This window comes from Salvia miltiorrhiza, chromosome 6, assembly GCF_028751815.1.
Source record: "Salvia miltiorrhiza cultivar Shanhuang (shh) chromosome 6, IMPLAD_Smil_shh, whole genome shotgun sequence".
Lineage (NCBI taxonomy): Eukaryota > Viridiplantae > Streptophyta > Magnoliopsida > Lamiales > Lamiaceae > Salvia > Salvia miltiorrhiza.
Window position 1 is genome coordinate 7,774,347 of NC_080392.1, and position 18,836 is coordinate 7,793,182.

Genomic DNA, 18,836 nt, shown 5'->3' on the forward strand with positions numbered 1-18,836 from the left:
ATAGCCGCATTATATAATCTTGAGATACACCAAATGGATGTAAAAACAGCATTTCTAAATGGAGATTTAGAAGATGAGATATATATGGAACAACCCGAAGGGTTTGTGATTCCCGGTCAAGAAAAGAAAGTTTGTAAACTTGTAAAGTCTTTGTATGGACTCAAACAAGCACCCAAACAGTGGCATGAGAAATTTGACCAAGCAGTGATGGCAAACGGATTCAAAATCAATGAATGTGATAAATGTGTATACATTAAAGGAACATCCGACAATTTTGTCATTGTTTGTCTCTACGTTGATGATATGCTAATTATGGGCATCAACAATAGAATAATCATAGAAACCAAGGAGATGTTAAAGAGAAACTTTGACATGAAAGATATGGGATTAGCTGACGTGATTCTAGGAATTAAAATCCTTAGAACACCCGAGGGAATAGTCTTATCACAATCTCACTATGTTGAGAATGTACTTAAGAAATTCAAAGCTATTGATCTGCCTCCGGCTAAAACGCCCGTTGACCTAAGTATACACTTAGCCAAAAATCGAGGAGAACCCGTATCACAATCAGAATATGCTAGAGTTATTGGAAGCCTAATGTACTTGTCAAATTGTACAAGGCCAGATATAGCATATTCGATTAGTAAATTAAGTCGGTTTACAAGTAATCCCGGGAAGGATCATTGGACCGCATTGACAAGAGTGTTGAGATACTTAAAGCACACAATCTCTCATAGTATACACTATTCGAGATATCCCGCAGTTTTGGAAGGATATTGTGATGCCAATTGGATATCCGACACTAAAGACTCTAAATCCACAAGTGGGTTCGTATTTACCATTGGTGGAGGAGCAATATCTTGGAAATCTTCTAAGCAAACATGTATAGCCCGATCTACAATGGAATCGGAATTTATTGCTTTAGACAAAGCCGGTGAAGAAGCCGAATGGTTAAGAAACTTCTTAGAAGATATTCCATGTTGGGAAAAACCTTTGCCTCCTGTTATGATACATTGCGATAGCATGGCTGCCATAGGGAGAGCAAAGAATAGTTTGTACAACGGTAAATCTCGACACATTCGTCGAAGACATAATACCGTTAGACAATTGATCACTACAGGAATAATGTGCATTGACTATGTAAAGTCAAAAGACAATATTGCGGATCCGTTTACTAAAGGTATTAATCGTGATCAATTGTATAACGCAGTAAGGGGAATGGGATTAAAATCCACACGTTAAGAACTTTCATAGTGGTAACTCAACCATGATGACTGGAGATCCCAAGAACATGGTTCAATGAGACAACTAAATTATGGAAATTCAAGTTGAGCACTTGAAACTTTCAAAATCCATTCTCATAGCTGCTCAAGTGCAAAAGCCTGCAGCTTGTGGTAAAGGGTAAGCCATCAAAAGTTTTTAATGATTCCTATAGCCTTATTAGGTGGAGTATGGCAGGATACTCTTTATAGGAGATCACCTATACAAGTGAAGAAGTGGGGCCGCTTCAAATTATCAATAAACACTTGTGAATCCAAGAAATGGTCCAAGGCCGAAATGGACACAACGTGAGAACGAAAGATATTAGATCTATTATTGTGTGTATGTTGTTGACTAGGTTTACACAAAAGTTGACCGGTTCAAGACATCATGTTCACCGAGCAACGAGTAAATCCGATGGCATTACACTAAGGAAGGTTCAAAGCTAACAACTACCTATCCTAATGCAATAATGGATCGTCGGGACTTAGTTTTTTGCATTTGCATTAATCATCATTCATGTGGGGGATTGTTGGAATAAATGACTTTATTAGTCCATAATTACTTTGTAATTAATGGAATTAAATGGTATATTTGGAATCTACATTTTGAGTAGATTAATTTGGTATATTTACTTGTTCAAATCTATTAAGAATTGAATGAGTAATTAATGCCCAAAGATAGCCATTGAAGATGGAAATGTGGAGTGTCATCCCACATTGGAAAAATAAAGAAGTTGAAAGCTATTTATAAAGTGCTCTCCACCATAAAGGAACAATCAAGTGTGCTCCTCTATGGTGGACCATATGGTGCACCCAAGTGGGTTTTGACTTAGCCTTTTAAGGCTAAAACTCAAATTCCTACGAGGAAGGTGCGAAGCACCTTCCGAGTCCGAGTCCGAGTCCGAGGCCGAGCACGTGCACGTCGCACTTGTCGCAATGGGCGCTTTGTAGGCGCACTTTGAGGAGCCTTTAGTTTTGACAACTGAAACGGTGGCTCGTGCGACGTGGACCATGTGGCTCGGTGACGTGGCACCGCGTGGCGGATAAGGAATCTGGGTGGATGGGGTTGCTGACGTGGCAGCGGATGGATCAGGAGGTGGGGTGGTTGGCTCGCACCCCTTGACCGAACCAGTGTGATGGTTCGGACCACTGCTTGGTTCGAACAGACACCCCTCTGCAGACACCTCTTCATCGCACCCTTCCTACTCCTATAAATACAGCCCTGCAGAATGAGATTAAAGACACCAACAATTAATTCAGATAATTAATTCGTTCATTCTGTCTTCTAGTTCATACTCAAGTCCCGAGTATTCTGTAGTTCGCCGGAAGTCCGAGTTCCTAGTACAAGGTCTCGTACTCATTCAAACCGTTGTATCTTGGGGACATTTGCCATCGAACCGTGTGTACTGTGCGGGGCAATTTTGTCTTACGGAGAAAGAGTCTAACTCTTGCCTCGGTTCCCACATTTACGTCGTTACTCTGTCCGCATTTCTACACTCCTCAATAACATGAACTTGCAGCTGGAATGAACATTTTAGTGAATGAAGAAGATTCATTTAAAGATAAGGAGGTGAACAGTTGAAGGCATGGGTGAATGAATAGTTGAAGGTACATGCTGCAGTAGCAAGCATGGTGAAGGTTGAAAAGAGGTATGGGTGACTTGTTGCTGCGGCGTCTGTACCCTGGCAGCAAGAGTAGCTGCTGTACCTTGGCAGCAAGAGAGATTGGGTTGGATTGGGCTAAGATTAAGTAAAAATGCTTGAGTTGGATTGGGCTCATTTAAATAAAATGGTTCTTGGGCTTGGGTTATTTATCAAAATTATTCATGACTACAAGACCCAAATAAGATTTAATAAAACCCAACACATTCAAATGACATAGACTTTAATTTAAATCATGTAGTATTAAAATAATATTAGCATATAGAATTAATCACATATTCATATAATTCAATTTATGCAATGCACAAAATTTCAAAAGACTAAATTTTTATAAAGGCTTCTGAAAATAAATTTTGTTGGAATTTAAAATAGGGCAAAGGTGCAGATTCCCCCCTGTAGTACACCCCCCTAGAGCTTTTAGCCCCCCAAAGTCGGTCAAAGCGCGTTGACCTCCCCAAAGTCCCGGAAGAATGGTGCAATTAAGTCCGAATGCCTGACGGGCTTTTAACGCCGTCTTCAAAAAAAAAATTATTTATTTTTTTATTTTTTTCGCTGGGCCTCGACGGCGCCTACCTCCAAAACGGCCCAAACCCCCAGTTCACCCCCCGCGGCCCCTACCACCTCGTCGACGGCGACGGCATGATCCACGCCGTCACAATCGTCGCCGGTCAAGCCACCTTCTGCAGCCGCTTCGTCCAAACCAACAAATACACCACCGAGCGCGATCTCGGCTACCCCGTTTACCCTAACATGTTCGGAGCTTTCACCAGCGAAATCACCGCCTCCTTGTTCCTCACCGCCGCTCGAATTCTCACCGGCCAGTTCGACCCTTTCGTCAACGGCATCGGCACCGCCAACACCAGCCTCGCCCTAATCGCCGGCAAACTCTTCGCTCTCGTCGAAACCGACGTCCCGTACAAGATCAGGGTAACGGAAGACGGCGACGTCGCCACCGTCGGCCGCCGCCAATTCGACAGCGCCGAGGGTTTCCAGATCATGACGGCGCACCCCAAATCCGATCCCGACACCGGCGAGACCTTCGCCTTCCGATACTTCGCCGCTCCTCCATTTTTAAAGCTTTTTCGAATCGATTCCGACGGGAGGAAGCATAACTCCGTCCCAATTTTCTCCCTGAAGAGTTCGTCGTTCATTCACGATTTCGCGGTGACGAAGATATTCGCCGTGTTTCCCGACACGCAGATCGTGATCGAGCCGTTGGAGATTTTGAGAGGTGGGGCCCCAGCGAAAAAAATAAAAAAAAATAATTTTTTTTTGAAGACGGCGTTAAAAGCCCGTCAGGCATTCGGACTTAATTGCATCCTTCTTCCGGGACTTTGGGGAGGTCAACGCGGTTTGACCGACTTTGGGGGGCTAAAAGCTCTAGGGGGGTGTACTACAGGGGGGAATCTGCACCTTTGCTCTTTAAAATATAAATCATTTTTCATTTTTTTCCGGCGTAAATCATCCTAATCTAAGTTTAAAAAAAATTCTAAACTTAATATAAATAGGCGGGGTGTTACAACTAGCATTGGAGAAACCAAAAACTAGTTTCCAAATCTTAGTTCAAAAACTGGTTGCGAACTAGAAACCAGTTTGCGGCTGACACATATGAGCCCCATTTCTTGCTTTTTTGACTTGGGAGCCGAAATTTCTTGTATTTTTTTAATTCTGCTCTTTTATTTATTTTTGATTGCTTTATAATTCCTATTTCAATTCATGTAACCACAAATGCATATCTGCATGGAACGACTATTTTCATTATCAATCAACGGCTATTTTTTTTATCATTTGTAACGGAATTTTTTTTATAACGACTTAATTCTTAAAAATTTCTATATATACTCATTTCATTATTTCATTTTCATACAACTCTCCAATACTTCATTTTTTTTTTGTTCTCTTGTTCACTTCATTTTCACAAGTAAAATGGCGAATTCTAACTCCCAAAATTCCGATTCTAGTAATCCAAGCTCTCAAAATATTCAAGGTTACTATTTTCCAAGTTCACAATACCATCATGTCCTACCCTCAACAACAATTTCCATACAACTACCAAATATCTTCGAATTTTTCCCAACAATTTTCATTCAACTCTCCTGGTGGTTCAAATTTTCTTCAACAATTTTCATTCAACTCTCCTGGTGGTTCAAATTTTCTTCAACAATTTACATTCAACTCTCCTACTGGATCAAGCTTTCATCCAACTTTCCTTCTACCTATTTCATGCCTCCACCAAATCAATTTCAAGAAAATAGCTCACAGTCTCCTCAGCATTCTTCACAAATTCCAGTTGTTGTTGATGATGACGTCGAGAAAGTTGGAAAATCCACTGCAAAAACCAATGAGACAAAGACGGCTTGAAGTCCTGATGAAGACATCTTTCTTGTTAAAGCTTGGTACAACACCAACACCGATTTCATTATTGGCAATCAACATAAAAGAAAGGATTTTTGGGAGAAAATTACTGCTTACTACAACGAGTAGAAACCAGAGGGCACTGCTGCGCGAAGTTTATCATGGCTGAAAAATCATTACTATAGAATGAATCCAAATCTTAGCAAGTGGGCAGGTATATATAATAATTTTTGGAGCAATCGAGCAAGCGGACAAGGAGATGATGATGTGCTGGAGGCGGCAAAAAGAGTATGGAGAAATGATGATCCAAAAAAATAAGGAGTTCAAGTTCTTGCACGTATGGACGATGATCCAAACTTGTGAGAAATGAACTCCTCAACAAATGCCACAGAATCCTCATAAAAAAGCCAAAAACTCTGAAACAGATAGTCCATCATCTTCTGATGCAGCACCTCGAATGCGACCAATGGGGCAAAAGAGAGCCAAACGACAAGCGAAACAAAAAGCTAAAATGACATCTACAGTCAACGAAGATAAGTGGAAGCATCTCCAAGAGGCTATGACTAAACAAATGAGCGTGCAAGAGGTACAACTCAAGCTTCAACATATTGAGTTTTGTAGACAGGATACTAGTGGCATGTCGGAGGATGAACTCTACAACCATTTCAAGCTTGTAGCTGAAATCAATGCTAAATACGGGTGGAAGTAATACGTTTATGTAAGTGTGCTTTAGTTATTGTAAGTGTACTTTAGTTATTTCTGTACTTGCAAGTGTGTTATGTCTATTTCTGTAGTTTGAAGATAATGTATTTGTAATATTAATTATGTGAAATTTGAATTATGTGGCTTTTGTATCAATCAACTACCATTCAACAGTCAAAGTTATAATCCAACAACTACAATCAACTACCATTCAACAGTCAAACTTAATCACAACAACCATCTATTCCTACAACTACCGCCTATTCTTACAACTACCACAACACCTACCATTCAACGGTCTTAAATATTTTGGCTATATATATAAGTGATTAATTCTTCACTTAATCACAACAATCTCAAACTTTCTTTAATCTCATTCAACTCTACTCACTCCCAAACACGATAGAAAAAATATCAGATACTCCTAATCCACATGAAATTGATGAAATGAGGAAGCAATACCTTCGAAATTCAGCAACCAATCCGATTATGCAAGAAATGATTGCTATGTTTGATGTAGACGAAGCAACAACTCAAACTTCACGAATGAGAAGCGGTTCTAGAAAATATAGGGATCGAGAGCGTGAAAACGACCATGATCATCTCGTTCGTGATTATTTCTGTGACGAACCCATCTATGATGGAGATCTTTTCCGTCGTCGATTCTGAATGCGAAGAGAGTTATTTGTGAAGATCGTTGATGCGTTGAGCAACTTCTCCCCCTACTTCACGTTGAGGCAAGATGCAACTATCCGACAATTGGCATATGCATCTCCCAGTGACTCACTCGATGATTACATGCGGATGGGTGAGAGTACTGCGTTAGAATGTCTACATGAATTTTGCAGGAACGTGATTGCCGTTTATGGTGATCGTTATTTGAGGACTCCAAATGCAGTAGATACCCAATGCTTGTTACAAATGCATGAAGAAAGACATGGCTTTCCGGGCATGTTGGGGAGCCACGGTTGTATGCATTGGGAATGGATAAATTGTCCAGTTGCTTACAAAGGGTACTATACACGCGACGATCACTGTGTTCCTACAATAGTTCTTGAAGCGGTGGCATCAACAGATTTGTGGATATGACATGCTTTCTTTGGTGTTGCCGGAGCAAACAACGATATCAATGTTCTTTATGGGTCTCCATTATTTAATCCATTCATTTAGGAAAATACGTCAACAGTTCAATTCACGGTGAATGGTCGAACGTATAACAAATGATACTATCTGACAAATGGAATCTATCCAATATGGGCTTCATTTGTCAAGAGTTATCCAGTACCAGGAGATCCGATGAGACAAAAATTTGCGCAGAGACAAGAGGCAACAAGAAAAGACATCGAACGCGCGTTTGGAGTGCTCCAAGCTCGTTGGGCAGTAGTTCGAAGTCCCGCACGATCTTATTTCAAGGAAGATCTCCGCAATATAATGCTCACATGTATTATTTTGCACAACATGATAATTGAGGATGAGGGCGAATAAGCGGTCAAGTGGTCTGAAGAAGATGCAACTCCTCAACAATCAATACCAATGAGTACTAATAATTGGGAAGCTTTTGAAAATTATCTTAAAAATCACAACGATTTAACAAATAAACAAGCTCATCTCCAACTTCAATATGATTTGACGCAAACATATTTGGGCACAATTTGATGCGAATGATGCTTACAATTAAGTATGATTAGTTTGAATAATTATGTTTATGTACTTTCAATTAATGTAATTTTTAATTTTGCAATGTAATTTTAATTTTAGTAATGTAATTCGAATTTTATTAATATAATTTTAATTTTTTTTATGGAATTATAAAGTTATTTTATTATATTAGATAATTTAAATATAAAATTTAATTAAAATATATAATTAAAATATTTAAATAATGTACAAATTATAATTGAACTAGAATTAATGTATATATAGATATATAAAAATAGAGTATGTATTATTGTGAGACCCTTAAAAAGTAAGAAACTGGTTTATTGCTGGAGGAGATGAAAGAGAAAAAGTAGGTGGATTTCTAAAGGTGATGTGGTACTTTAAAAATTGAAAATGTAGTTTATGATTGCAGCCACCCTTAGACATTGATCACTCTACCACTACTAGCGTAACACATGCACACAAATGATTGAGCTCTTTGGGGAAGAAGATGGTTGAGAGTGAGTAAATGGGTTTCACCTCAAATTTTGATTTTTTTTCTCTTTCTCTTGTTGTGTTTTTTTTTATTTTTTTATTTTTATTTTTATAAATTAACTAATTGTACTAATAAAGATATTAAAATTATTGAACATAAATATATTTTTTTTATTACTACTCCGTCTGTCCACATTGCATATTTTTTAAGTATAAATTTAATAAAATATGTGATATTTTTTATGTAATGGGGAAAATGTCTTATTATTGTATGAAATAAGTGAGATTAAATTAAATATAATTTTTTTATTGTATATAAGAGGTATTTATAAGAATAAAAAATAAAAAAAAAAGACGTGGATCCATATATTAAAAAAAAGTACTATTACAATTTTTGTTGACGTCGAAAATAATAACCAATTTTATTGTGCCCAATTTTTCATGGACAAGATCAATTTTATAATCTCTTAATAGATGCGGGTTTAAAAAGATTTATTCCAAGTCATCATATGAGGTGGACGTGGTGAAGGAAGAACCCCAAAATTAGAAATCTAAGCCAGTAGGCACAATTAGGGCAATAGATCATCTCTTCCAATTTTGGCGCAATTGCTGTGTTTTTTCTTTTTGCCGGTGACAGATAAAGCATGACAGTCGACGACAACAGCTCCATATACGTCGGTGGCCTCCCCTACGACATCACGGAGGACGGCCTCCGCCGCATATTTTACGTGTACGGCGCCGTCATCGCCGTCAAGGTCTCCCCTTCTTCTCTGGTTTCCATCTATTTCGAGTTGCTGCTTCTCATGTGCATTGATGTCCCTTTTAATGGAATGATTTGTAAACTCTTATGCTATTTCAATCCCAGACTTTTTATTTGATTTTTCTAATTTGACGTTTTCTTTTTGGTATTTCCGCTGCGAACTTGTTGTTTTAAGTATTTCTCTAGTGCTGTCAAAAAAAAATATTTCTCTAGCTGTGCCCTGTAGGACTTCGTCCTAAATATTGAAGCCACTGCTTAAGTGTATTCTTCAGCTCTTAGAGTTTAAGGTGCAAGTTAGTTAGTTATTCATCAATTGCAATTTCAGTTTGGGCGGAGCCGCGGAAATTTGGGGAGGGGGATGATTTGTTTTGGGTGTTGCTCTGGGAGCTGTTCCAGTGTTTATTCCTAAAACCTAAGAAGTTATACTCAGGTTTCTAGACGGATTCTGAATTTCGAAAACTTCCTTCTGCCTGGGAAATTATTCTGTGTGCTTCTAATCAAGAGTGCTGGAGTACTTCAAACTAATGATTTGAAAGCAAAGTTTTTGAAACCCCTGCATTGATACACTTAAGGTTAAGCCAAATAATGGGAAACCTCTAAAGAGTGTCTTGAACGAGTGCCCATTTAGAATCTATATATATTTCGTTTGACTTGCCAACCCCTTTGCTCCCCACAAGTGACTTTATTATGCAGCCATTAAGAGAAAGATGTTAAACTTATTTCTAGATTATCAATGACCGAACCGTTGGGGGAAAATGCTATGGATTTGTTACTTTCGCGAATCCAAGGTCATCAGTGCAAGCCATCAGGGAGATGGACGGCAAGGTGCTATTCTATCCCCATTTCTCTTATCTGTAACTGAGTAATAATATAAAACTTGCAAGTAATTATCAAATCATGTATAGGTCAATTTTTTTTCCCTTATATTTTGCTGTATAACTTTGAGTTGTTAATCCCTCAAGAAATTGATGTAAATAAGCTTTGATTCAGACCATTCATGGGCGAGTTGTCAAGGTCAATGACGTTAGAACTAGGAATGGGAAACCACACTTTAATCGTGACCCTCGGCATGACTTGGATAGAAGTATGGATAGTGATAGAGGTAGAGATCGCGGAAGAGAGGATAGTTATGATCGGCACCGTCATCATGATGGACATAGGGACAGGTCTCTAGACCATGAAGAAAACAGGGAGAGAGGCCATGATCGGACACGTGGTCATGATCGCATGAGGGATCGTTATGTGGATGACGAGAGATTTCAGGACTATATCAGACATGTAGATGATGTTGAGCAGGATCATGGGAGAAAGCGTGAGCGCGACTGGGAAAGAGATGGTGAAAAGAATATCGAGAAACAGAGAAACACCTTTCATCATAGAAGTGGGGACAAGGATAATGATCAACAACATCGTTATCCGAAGAGGTAAATCTTTCTTGCGTTTAGTCCTGGGTAGCCTGCATATTTGCTTCGCAGTATCATTATCATGGTATTTACTGTTGTCAGACAACAAATGATTCAGTCCTACATCTTCAACTCATGGCTGCTGTGTGTAGTTAACTGATTTTAGTTTTCTGATGGAAAACTGCTATTGAAATTGTTTACTGTGTATTCCCACCAGGTCCGGATTTGATGATCATGGGAGTAGAGAGCTTTCATTGGATTCTTTCAATGATGATCTGGATCAGGTCGAACTCTTGATACTATCTTCAATATATATGTCTAGATCTATTCAAGAAGAAATCTGGTTGACAACGGTGATTATTTCTTGTCTTCATCAACAGGGAGAAAACCAATTAGCAGTTTCAAATCTGAAGCTTGAGGAACTTCGTAAAGAGGTATTCATTGTAAATGTAGAAAAACCAGCCAATTTTCTGTAGCATGATTATTTCTGTAGCTTGGCGTCTATAAGTCAATAAGTTTGAGCATGGGAAAGATGCAAAAGAAAGCCCTGGTTTCAGCTCAATCTAGTCAGCCTGACCCCAATTCAGTTGTACTGATGTCTAATCTCAGTTTGCTTTCGTTCACCTCGGGACCTATACTTACTTAAAGCTAACTCCACATCTAGTTAAATGTTGAGGATGAACAGTGAATACTGCCTGCTCCCGATGTGCTTGGGGTGGTGGGTTATGTTCTGTAGGTTAAGACAGAGGCACCACATGCCATGTTATCATATCACTGATGTGATATTTCATGAATTTGGTTGAAGTTTGCAATTAATTAAAAATGGGGTAATTGACGCATAGGTTGGAATTTCTTTTGAACCTTATGATGAATTTTTGTATTTTCCATTTGAAATCCAATAATGTACTCCCTCCGTCTCACTTCAAATGTCTCAAACCTATAGGACAATCTTATAGTTTTGAGACATTTGAAGTGGGACGAAGGGAGTAATAGTTAGAACTTAGAAGAATTACTCATGTTGGCTTTGGTTATTGCGCTGACTTTCTAAATTATTTCTGAAAGCTGGGATTGATCTACTTGATGGCCTGGTATAAACTTGTTACCAGCACTATTACCTGTCTATCTGCATGTCCTGATGATAAATATGTTGAATTCTGGTTGCATCAAACGATTTTTTTCCAGCATGCATCTAGATCGGCATCATATTCTTAAAAGCTTTCAAAATCTTGCTGTATGAATGAACATTTGAAATGTAAATCCATACAACGTTCTGCATTTCTTTTGAGGAATTATGTAGAATAGATAATGGCAAAATTCCTATAACTTCTCTCAGTTGTTTGCAGCAATTTATTATGTCTCATTTGTTAGTGGGAAAACTTCATAACATAAATTTGGAGCTTGGTTGGCTGCCATCTATTCTTGTAAAATATCAGTCACCGTTCAGGCGGTAATAGAAATAACATTATGTCTTATTGATCAGAGATCTGAGATGGAAGAATTAGTTGCAGAAAAACAAGAAGTTGTTTCTCAGTTACAAGAAAAGTACCAGGTAAATAGTTTCTAGTTCATATTGGCATTAGTTTTGTAGCTTTCCATGATAATTATTTCTTTGACCTTAGAAATTGGAGGATTCTGTAATTGCTGCTAAGAAGTTATCTGCGCGACGTCACATACAATTAACCAAGGTAGTGTGATGTGCCATTAGTCATTTATGTGTGTATATATATATATATATATATATACGAGGTAGAAATTCTTATGTTTGGTAAATGTTGTGATTGATGCAGCTGCATAAATGTTATCTGCAAATGAGAGACTATGATGAGAGATTCAAACAATCGGAACAAGAACTTCAGGTTAGCCTGCTTATATACTCTTTTATGGTTTATATGAAATCCAAATTTTAGTTACTCATATTTGCTGTTGTATTTCTTTCTTTCAGCATTTTTGATTGAGCTTCTCTCGTCATATCTTTTTGTTAGCTTAAGAAGTTTCAACTCAGTAGATCACTTATGCTCCACTGTTATTCATAAATTATGTACCTGTTGCTAGGAAATTAACTTTGATTAGTTCGCAAAACATAACCATTATGCCGAAATCTCTAAGCAGAAGATCACTGTAGTTCAGCATGTGAAAGAACAATCATTTTTTTCGCTTGTAAAGGTTTAATCAGTTCTTCTTTCTCTTTGCCTTCAAAAGCAAAAGCAACTCTCTCATATCCATGAGATGTAATAATGTTTTCATGGGATTTCACCAATCCTGATATGCCATTTTCTGCTAATAAAAGTAGGCATCTACACGTGGTACAGAAACACTAGTTTGTCAGGCAGTTTCTGCTGACATTTTTTCTTTCAATGAACATAGTATCATTGTCGAAATTGTCGTCCAATGTGTTTGTTTTTGGAGATTAGTGTAATGAAAAATCAAATCAGTACCTCTTATCATAATCCCTTCCTCCAAACAGAAGTTACTCAAAACTTTTTCCTTGCAGTGGCTTGTGGATTCAACTGCGACTGAGTTGGGAAACGACGGAGGAGGTGTTGGTGATGGCATAGTCACAAATGGGAGGGCTTAATATGAATTTTGAGGTCTCTGGCATCAAATATTTATCAGTTTCCTCATGTTTAACTTTCCATAAACTCAGCTCTAAACCTCTAACCAACAACGAAGTGCAAGATATCTATTCCATCATGATTCTACACTATCACTATCCTAATTATTTTCATGGCCTAGATCACATTAACAATTAATCAAGTCAAAGCTGAACAAACGATGATCTTTAGAATTCTCTCACTTTTGCTTCAAGACAGAATTCGACAGTTCTTGAGTTATAGAACCCGGAGTTTCGCCTCTCGGACAAGATTATGAGCTTCTAACTCGGGAAACGGGGCTCTAACAGCAGATAGGGGAGATATGGAGAATGAAATGTATTTATATGAATCGGTAGAAAATCATTCTTAGTTCAGATGTAAATGTCTTGTTCAGATTATATATTGGTTGCTTTGCTGCTTGTGATTAGTAGTGATATAGTCAGGTAGGTGTAACATTTTTTTAATGTAATGATGCATCTTTTGTCCACTGCTTTTTATAAAAAGAATCAAAATCGAAAAAAAAGGAAGAAGAGAGGAAAACAATGCTGTATTGCAGCAAATTGTTGGCGAGTGCACCAATATGCAATAAGCTTATATCCCATATACAAATATTTATAATATAAATGTAGTTTAAATATAAAGGATATATGTATAATAAAAAATAAATATTGTGTACATAGGGAATAAATAAGAAAAAAAATTATGAATATGCGTCAAAAATGCATGAAGCCTAAACATGTATTTCTGTATTGCATTACTGTAAATTAAACAGTTTTGATTGGACCAAATCAATCCAGCACTAAACATATTTGTTCAAGTTTTATAGGGATTAGGCAAAAATGTTTTTAATGGTGCATAATGTTTAGTGGCTCACATTCGCTTAGTTCCTTCTCATGAAAATGAATATACTGAATTGCTACCGAAAAAGTTGAGCACTCAGCATAATGGAAAGTCTTGTAAGTAAATAGCACTCAAGGAAGAGACTAGAATTATCTTGCTATTGAAAATGTTAATTAACACGTAGATGAATGGGAAAAAAAGGCTAGAGACTAAGTAATTAAATACAGATATAAATTTGTATTTTCCCCATCAAAATAAAATTAAAAATTATAAAGATTTGAATTTGGGTGGTCTCTAGGTAATTTTACTTGGTAGCATCATAACAGATACTCCATTGATGTATAAAAATATTTATTTAAAACTATAGTTATTTAAAACTATAGTCTTCAATTCTAATAACATGGTATATAGTTGTCATGTGAACTTTGGAAATTACCACTTAAAACAACTACAAATAAAGTGAATTCCCCCAATAATATATAAACGAAGTACATGATAATTAGGATTGAGTTATAAAACTTTTCTATTACACTTTGATGCTATATCTTGAATTTTACGTTTAGCAATATATGATACCAACTTCTTTTGCTGCTTGTCAAAACCGTGAGAATTCTTACCAACAACACTTTCATTAAGGCCGTGATTTTGAAAACCAGCCTTTCGGCATTTTTTTATCATATTTTTTGGATCATATTTATTAGACGATGAATTGATATTAATATAAGCGTCGACATATATACATTTGATGATATTTAAAAAGCATTGTCGAAAACTTTTTCCAAAGAAACCCACAGGAATAAACAACACCGACATGAATTTTATATTCTCGACAGTATCACAGTATCGACATGACACTGGCCACCAGGTCCTCACTTAAGTGAAGTGACCCGGGTTCGATCCCTCTTGGGAGCGAATTGGAGATTGGAGATATAAGGTGGATTTGGTGAATGGAGAGATAAGGTGGTTCTTGGAGTGGATGGGGAACTAACTACTAACATCTAACATGACTTTGACCGATCAAAAAAAAAAAAAAAAAAAAAAAAAAAAAAAATCACAGTATCGACATGAGTAGTTTCATTAACTAATCTATAAGTTGAATAACTTTTGTTGCTACAAATTAAGAAGTTTTCTATATATTAATTCAAGTTCCAGTCGAAATCTTATACTATGTGGGTAAATATACTGGTTTATAGTATGTTTTATGATAGTTTTAACTCAATCAATCATTAATACATCACCCAAGTCCAATAATTTGGACTCAAACTCATACCTAGGATTTGTTATTCGTTTCAAGCACTGGTTATCTAGATCAATTATCTACTTGCACTTGAATGACAATAAAAAATGATAATATGAAACGACGTCATTTTGCATTTAAGGTAAATATATAACGATGGTATAACATGATAATATGATTTTGGATACTTTTAGCCCAACATTTTTTTAAATACATTTTTCTAAATATCTTTTTCTTTTAATTATTATCCACTTTAAATTCAATAGTTGCCCAATTATGTATTAGTGATTTATTTAGATAAAACTGTCGCTAAGTTAAATTATCAAGCTCAAATAATGTATTTTCATATGGAGTACTATTTTGTATTATTTGGTGTCAAACAATATTTATAATATTCCTTAGAGTCAATTAAAACATGTACGCAAGTTTTGGCAAATTTTATTGTCTATAATATCTTTTGATTGTTGTCTGCAAAAGTTGAATAACTTTTGGTGCTACAAATTAAGAGGTTTTCTATATATTTAGAGGAGTAGTATTTGCAGACAATAATCAAGAAACAATAAACATTAAAAAGCAAATGTGAACTATGGCAAGTGTTTGACAAATCTATCATTCAATCCAATTAAACCAAAATCAAAAGAGCCACAAAATAATAAGGCTATGTTTACTTTGATGGATAAATTTATCCATGAAAAATGAAGGATAACAAAAAATTATGCCTTGAAATATCTCCTTTCTTTTCCAACATTTGACACAAAAGAGATGTTCACAATTTTTCCTTCCTTATTTTCACTTCAAGGATGGATCTACTCAAAAATGGAGAATAAGAAAAAATGGTGAACATCTCTTTTGTGTCAAATGTTGAAATAGAAAGAAGACATTTTAAGACATAAATTTTTATTATCCATCTTTTTTCATAGATAAATTTATCCATCAGGGTGTGTTTACTTTAGTAGTAAAATTTTCATTTGAAAAGGATGGATAAGAAAAGGTGAGATAATATTATCTTTTTCTCCTTTTTTTATCATTGTTTACTTTGTTAGAAATAGATGGATAAACAAATTGAAATGTTGGAAAATATTTTCACACCCTCCCAATAGGATAATATTATCCAACATTTGTGAGAAAATGAGTGAAAAGGAGCTGCCCGAATAAATTTTCCAGCCTGACCGGAGAAAATTATCCATCATAAGAAACATGTAAAAATGATGGAAAATATACTTTTTCTAACATTTTCTATCAAAGTAAAGACACCCTTAAAGTAAACGCACTCTAAAGCTAAAAAAAGAGGTCCAATAGATGAGCATATATAAAACCACAAACTAATCACTCCACTAATTAACACCCATGCAAATGCAACAAATCCAAATACAAAATTCTCATGCCCCACACGTCTAACCTCCACTATATATTTCCCAATCGATCCATCAATAATTGAGGCAATTAACAACACACACATATATAAATTAACGTAATGAAATGAAGTTGTTAAGCTAGCAAATGTTGAGAAATGGAGTCAGTATACTTAGTAATGGCGATGGGTGTGATGATAGTGTTTGGAGTTTTAGGAGAGGGGGATTTGAAGACAGGTTTCTACTCTTCTTCATGTCCAACATCTGAGTCGATCGTGCGCTCCACAGTGGAGAAGTATTTCGACAAAGACCCCACTCTTGCTGCTGCCTTGCTTAGGCTCCATTTTCATGATTGTTTTGTTCAAGTAATTACATAACAAACTAACTAAATTTAGTTTGGTTTTTTGAATGTGGAGGTAATGGGTTGATGGTGTGGTGCGTTTCAGGGCTGCGACGCCTCGGTTCTGATCGAGTCTGCGTCTGCGGAGAGAAAAGCACTGCCTAATCTGGGCTTGAGAGGCTTCCAAGTCATCCATGATGCTAAGTCTCAGCTCGAGGCCGCCTGCCCCGGCGTCGTCTCCTGTGCTGATATCTTGGCACTCGCTGCTCGTGACGCTGTCGATTTGGTATCCTTATACTTTTCCTCTGTCACCCATATTTATGCATATATATATATATATTTATATTCTTGTTTGATATGTCCCCAAATTTATGCATACCACCCCATACATAATTTGGTCAATTTTATTCTTATAACTATACTTATTTACCCACAGTTATACTTTTTATGTGGAACTTTTATCCGTTATCAAAGTATCAATACTTTAAACAACTTTTTATTAAAACTCGTGATAGAATGAGTACAAAAATTGTAATATAGTCCTAAACTGGCCCAAATTTTCCATTTGTCCAAGACTATGTTTATTCATGACTCAAATAACCGGTCATCATATAAGATAAAAAATTTAAATAAACCCACCAATTACTTTATCAGATTAAAAAATGCCACTTGATCTTCTGCTATTGAAAAATATAACAATAATTAGAAATAAAGGTTGAAATGAGTTATTGATAAAGTATAAAAAGAGAGAAAAACAAACTTTTTTATTAAAATATTGGATTGATATAAGTTAATGATAAATATAGGCTAATAACTATTAAACCGTTAAACAATTTGACACAAAACTCTCGTTTGATATTTGTAATCCCGATCGGATCAAAATACAATATTATTGTTGGTTATTTCAGAGCGGCGGCCCAAGATGGGGAGTGCCGACGGGAAGAAGAGACGGTCGCGTTTCTTTGTCGTCCGATGCATCCAACTTACCCGGCCCTCTGGACTCCGTTGCGGTCCAGAGGCGGAAGTTTGCAGCCAAAGGCCTAGATGAGCATGATCTTGTCACACTAGTTGGTAAACAAACCTCATAACAACTAGCTAGCTAGCTTCTTACAACATCCAAATACAATACAAAGGCTTATATTTTGTGCAAGTGCATGCAGGAGCACACACAATAGGGCAAACAGACTGTCTCTTCTTTCGTTATCGACTCTACAACTTCACCACATCGGGGACTGCAGATCCCACCATTACGCAAACCTTCCTACAACAGCTGCAAACTCTCTGCCCCGAAGAGGGCGACGCCTCGCGAAGAGTGGCTCTGGACAAAGACAGCCAGCTGAAATTCGACGTGAGCTTCTTCAAGAATGTTCGAGATGGCTACGGCATTCTGGAGTCGGACCAGAGGCTATGGGGCGAGGCGTCGACGCGACGAGTGGTGGAGAACTATGCGGGGAATGTGAGAGGCTTGCTTGGTGTTAGGTTCAATTTTGAGTTCCCAAAAGCTATGATCAAAATGAGCAGCATTGAGGTCAAGACTGGTACGCAAGGGGAGATCAGAAAGATATGTTCCAAATTTAATTAATTTCATCCAATGCTTTAATCATGTAATTTTAGTATGTTGTTTTAATCTTCAAATTTTAATACAACTAATACAATGAATTAAAACATAGTGTACGTACATGTGTGGAATCATCACATCGACAACAATATAGATCAAGATTCAGATTTGAATTCATACGCAATGACATATTTGTAATAATAATTTATTAATATAATAGTAAACATGCCATCATAGTTTTTAGAATAAATTTTAGCTTTGATGGGCCATTGCAAAATACAAAGGTAAAATTGTGGTCAAGACACGTTTAAGACTAATGAAGGGTAGATGAGACGATGAGGCTGACGAGTTTCAAAATCATTTATAGTGAAAATAGTAACTACTTATCCAACTATGGATCTTATTCGTTATTGTAGAAAAACAATAATCTTCACTCCCTCAAATTTTAGCTTCGTTAAAATTGAGGCTGACGGTGTTAATGGGCGAGCTCCATGACATGATCTTAGGCATCGGGTATTGTCTTGAGCATGGGACCAATTATGGTATACATTAATTCTCTTATGCTAATCCATGTTTTTTACGATTTATATCACAGCTTGGATTTTTGGTGTCATGATTTGTGAGAGATCTTTGAGCACGCAC

General features: G+C 36.7%; 4 protein-coding genes across 4 annotated transcripts; all 4 read left to right on the forward strand.

Moving 5' to 3' along the window:
- Positions 1–3,485: 3,485 nt before the first annotated feature.
- LOC130990436 (probable carotenoid cleavage dioxygenase 4, chloroplastic) lies at positions 3,486–5,987 on the forward strand. Its single transcript, XM_057914669.1, has 2 exons — positions 3,486–4,154; positions 5,704–5,987. The coding sequence occupies exons 1-2, from the start codon at positions 3,563–3,565 to the stop codon at positions 5,985–5,987; spliced, it is 876 nt and encodes a 291-aa protein (XP_057770652.1). The 5' UTR covers positions 3,486–3,562.
- A 662-nt stretch (positions 5,988–6,649) lies between these two features.
- LOC130990438 (uncharacterized) lies at positions 6,650–7,069 on the forward strand. The gene has a single exon (XM_057914670.1). It carries the CDS (start codon positions 6,650–6,652, stop codon positions 7,067–7,069), a length of 420 nt encoding a protein of 139 aa, XP_057770653.1.
- A 1,506-nt stretch (positions 7,070–8,575) lies between these two features.
- LOC130988362 (uncharacterized) lies at positions 8,576–13,354 on the forward strand. Its single transcript, XM_057912186.1, has 9 exons — positions 8,576–8,868; positions 9,600–9,698; positions 9,864–10,297; positions 10,494–10,560; positions 10,657–10,710; positions 11,757–11,825; positions 11,896–11,961; positions 12,064–12,132; positions 12,768–13,354. The coding sequence occupies exons 1-9, from the start codon at positions 8,758–8,760 to the stop codon at positions 12,849–12,851; spliced, it is 1,053 nt and encodes a 350-aa protein (XP_057768169.1). The 5' UTR covers positions 8,576–8,757; the 3' UTR covers positions 12,852–13,354.
- Positions 13,355–16,247: 2,893 nt separating this feature from the next.
- Positions 16,248–18,301, forward strand: LOC130988363 (peroxidase 25). Its single transcript, XM_057912187.1, has 4 exons — positions 16,248–16,661; positions 16,743–16,922; positions 17,545–17,707; positions 17,797–18,301. The coding sequence occupies exons 1-4, from the start codon at positions 16,455–16,457 to the stop codon at positions 18,216–18,218; spliced, it is 972 nt and encodes a 323-aa protein (XP_057768170.1). The 5' UTR covers positions 16,248–16,454; the 3' UTR covers positions 18,219–18,301.
- Positions 18,302–18,836: the final 535 nt, after the last annotated feature.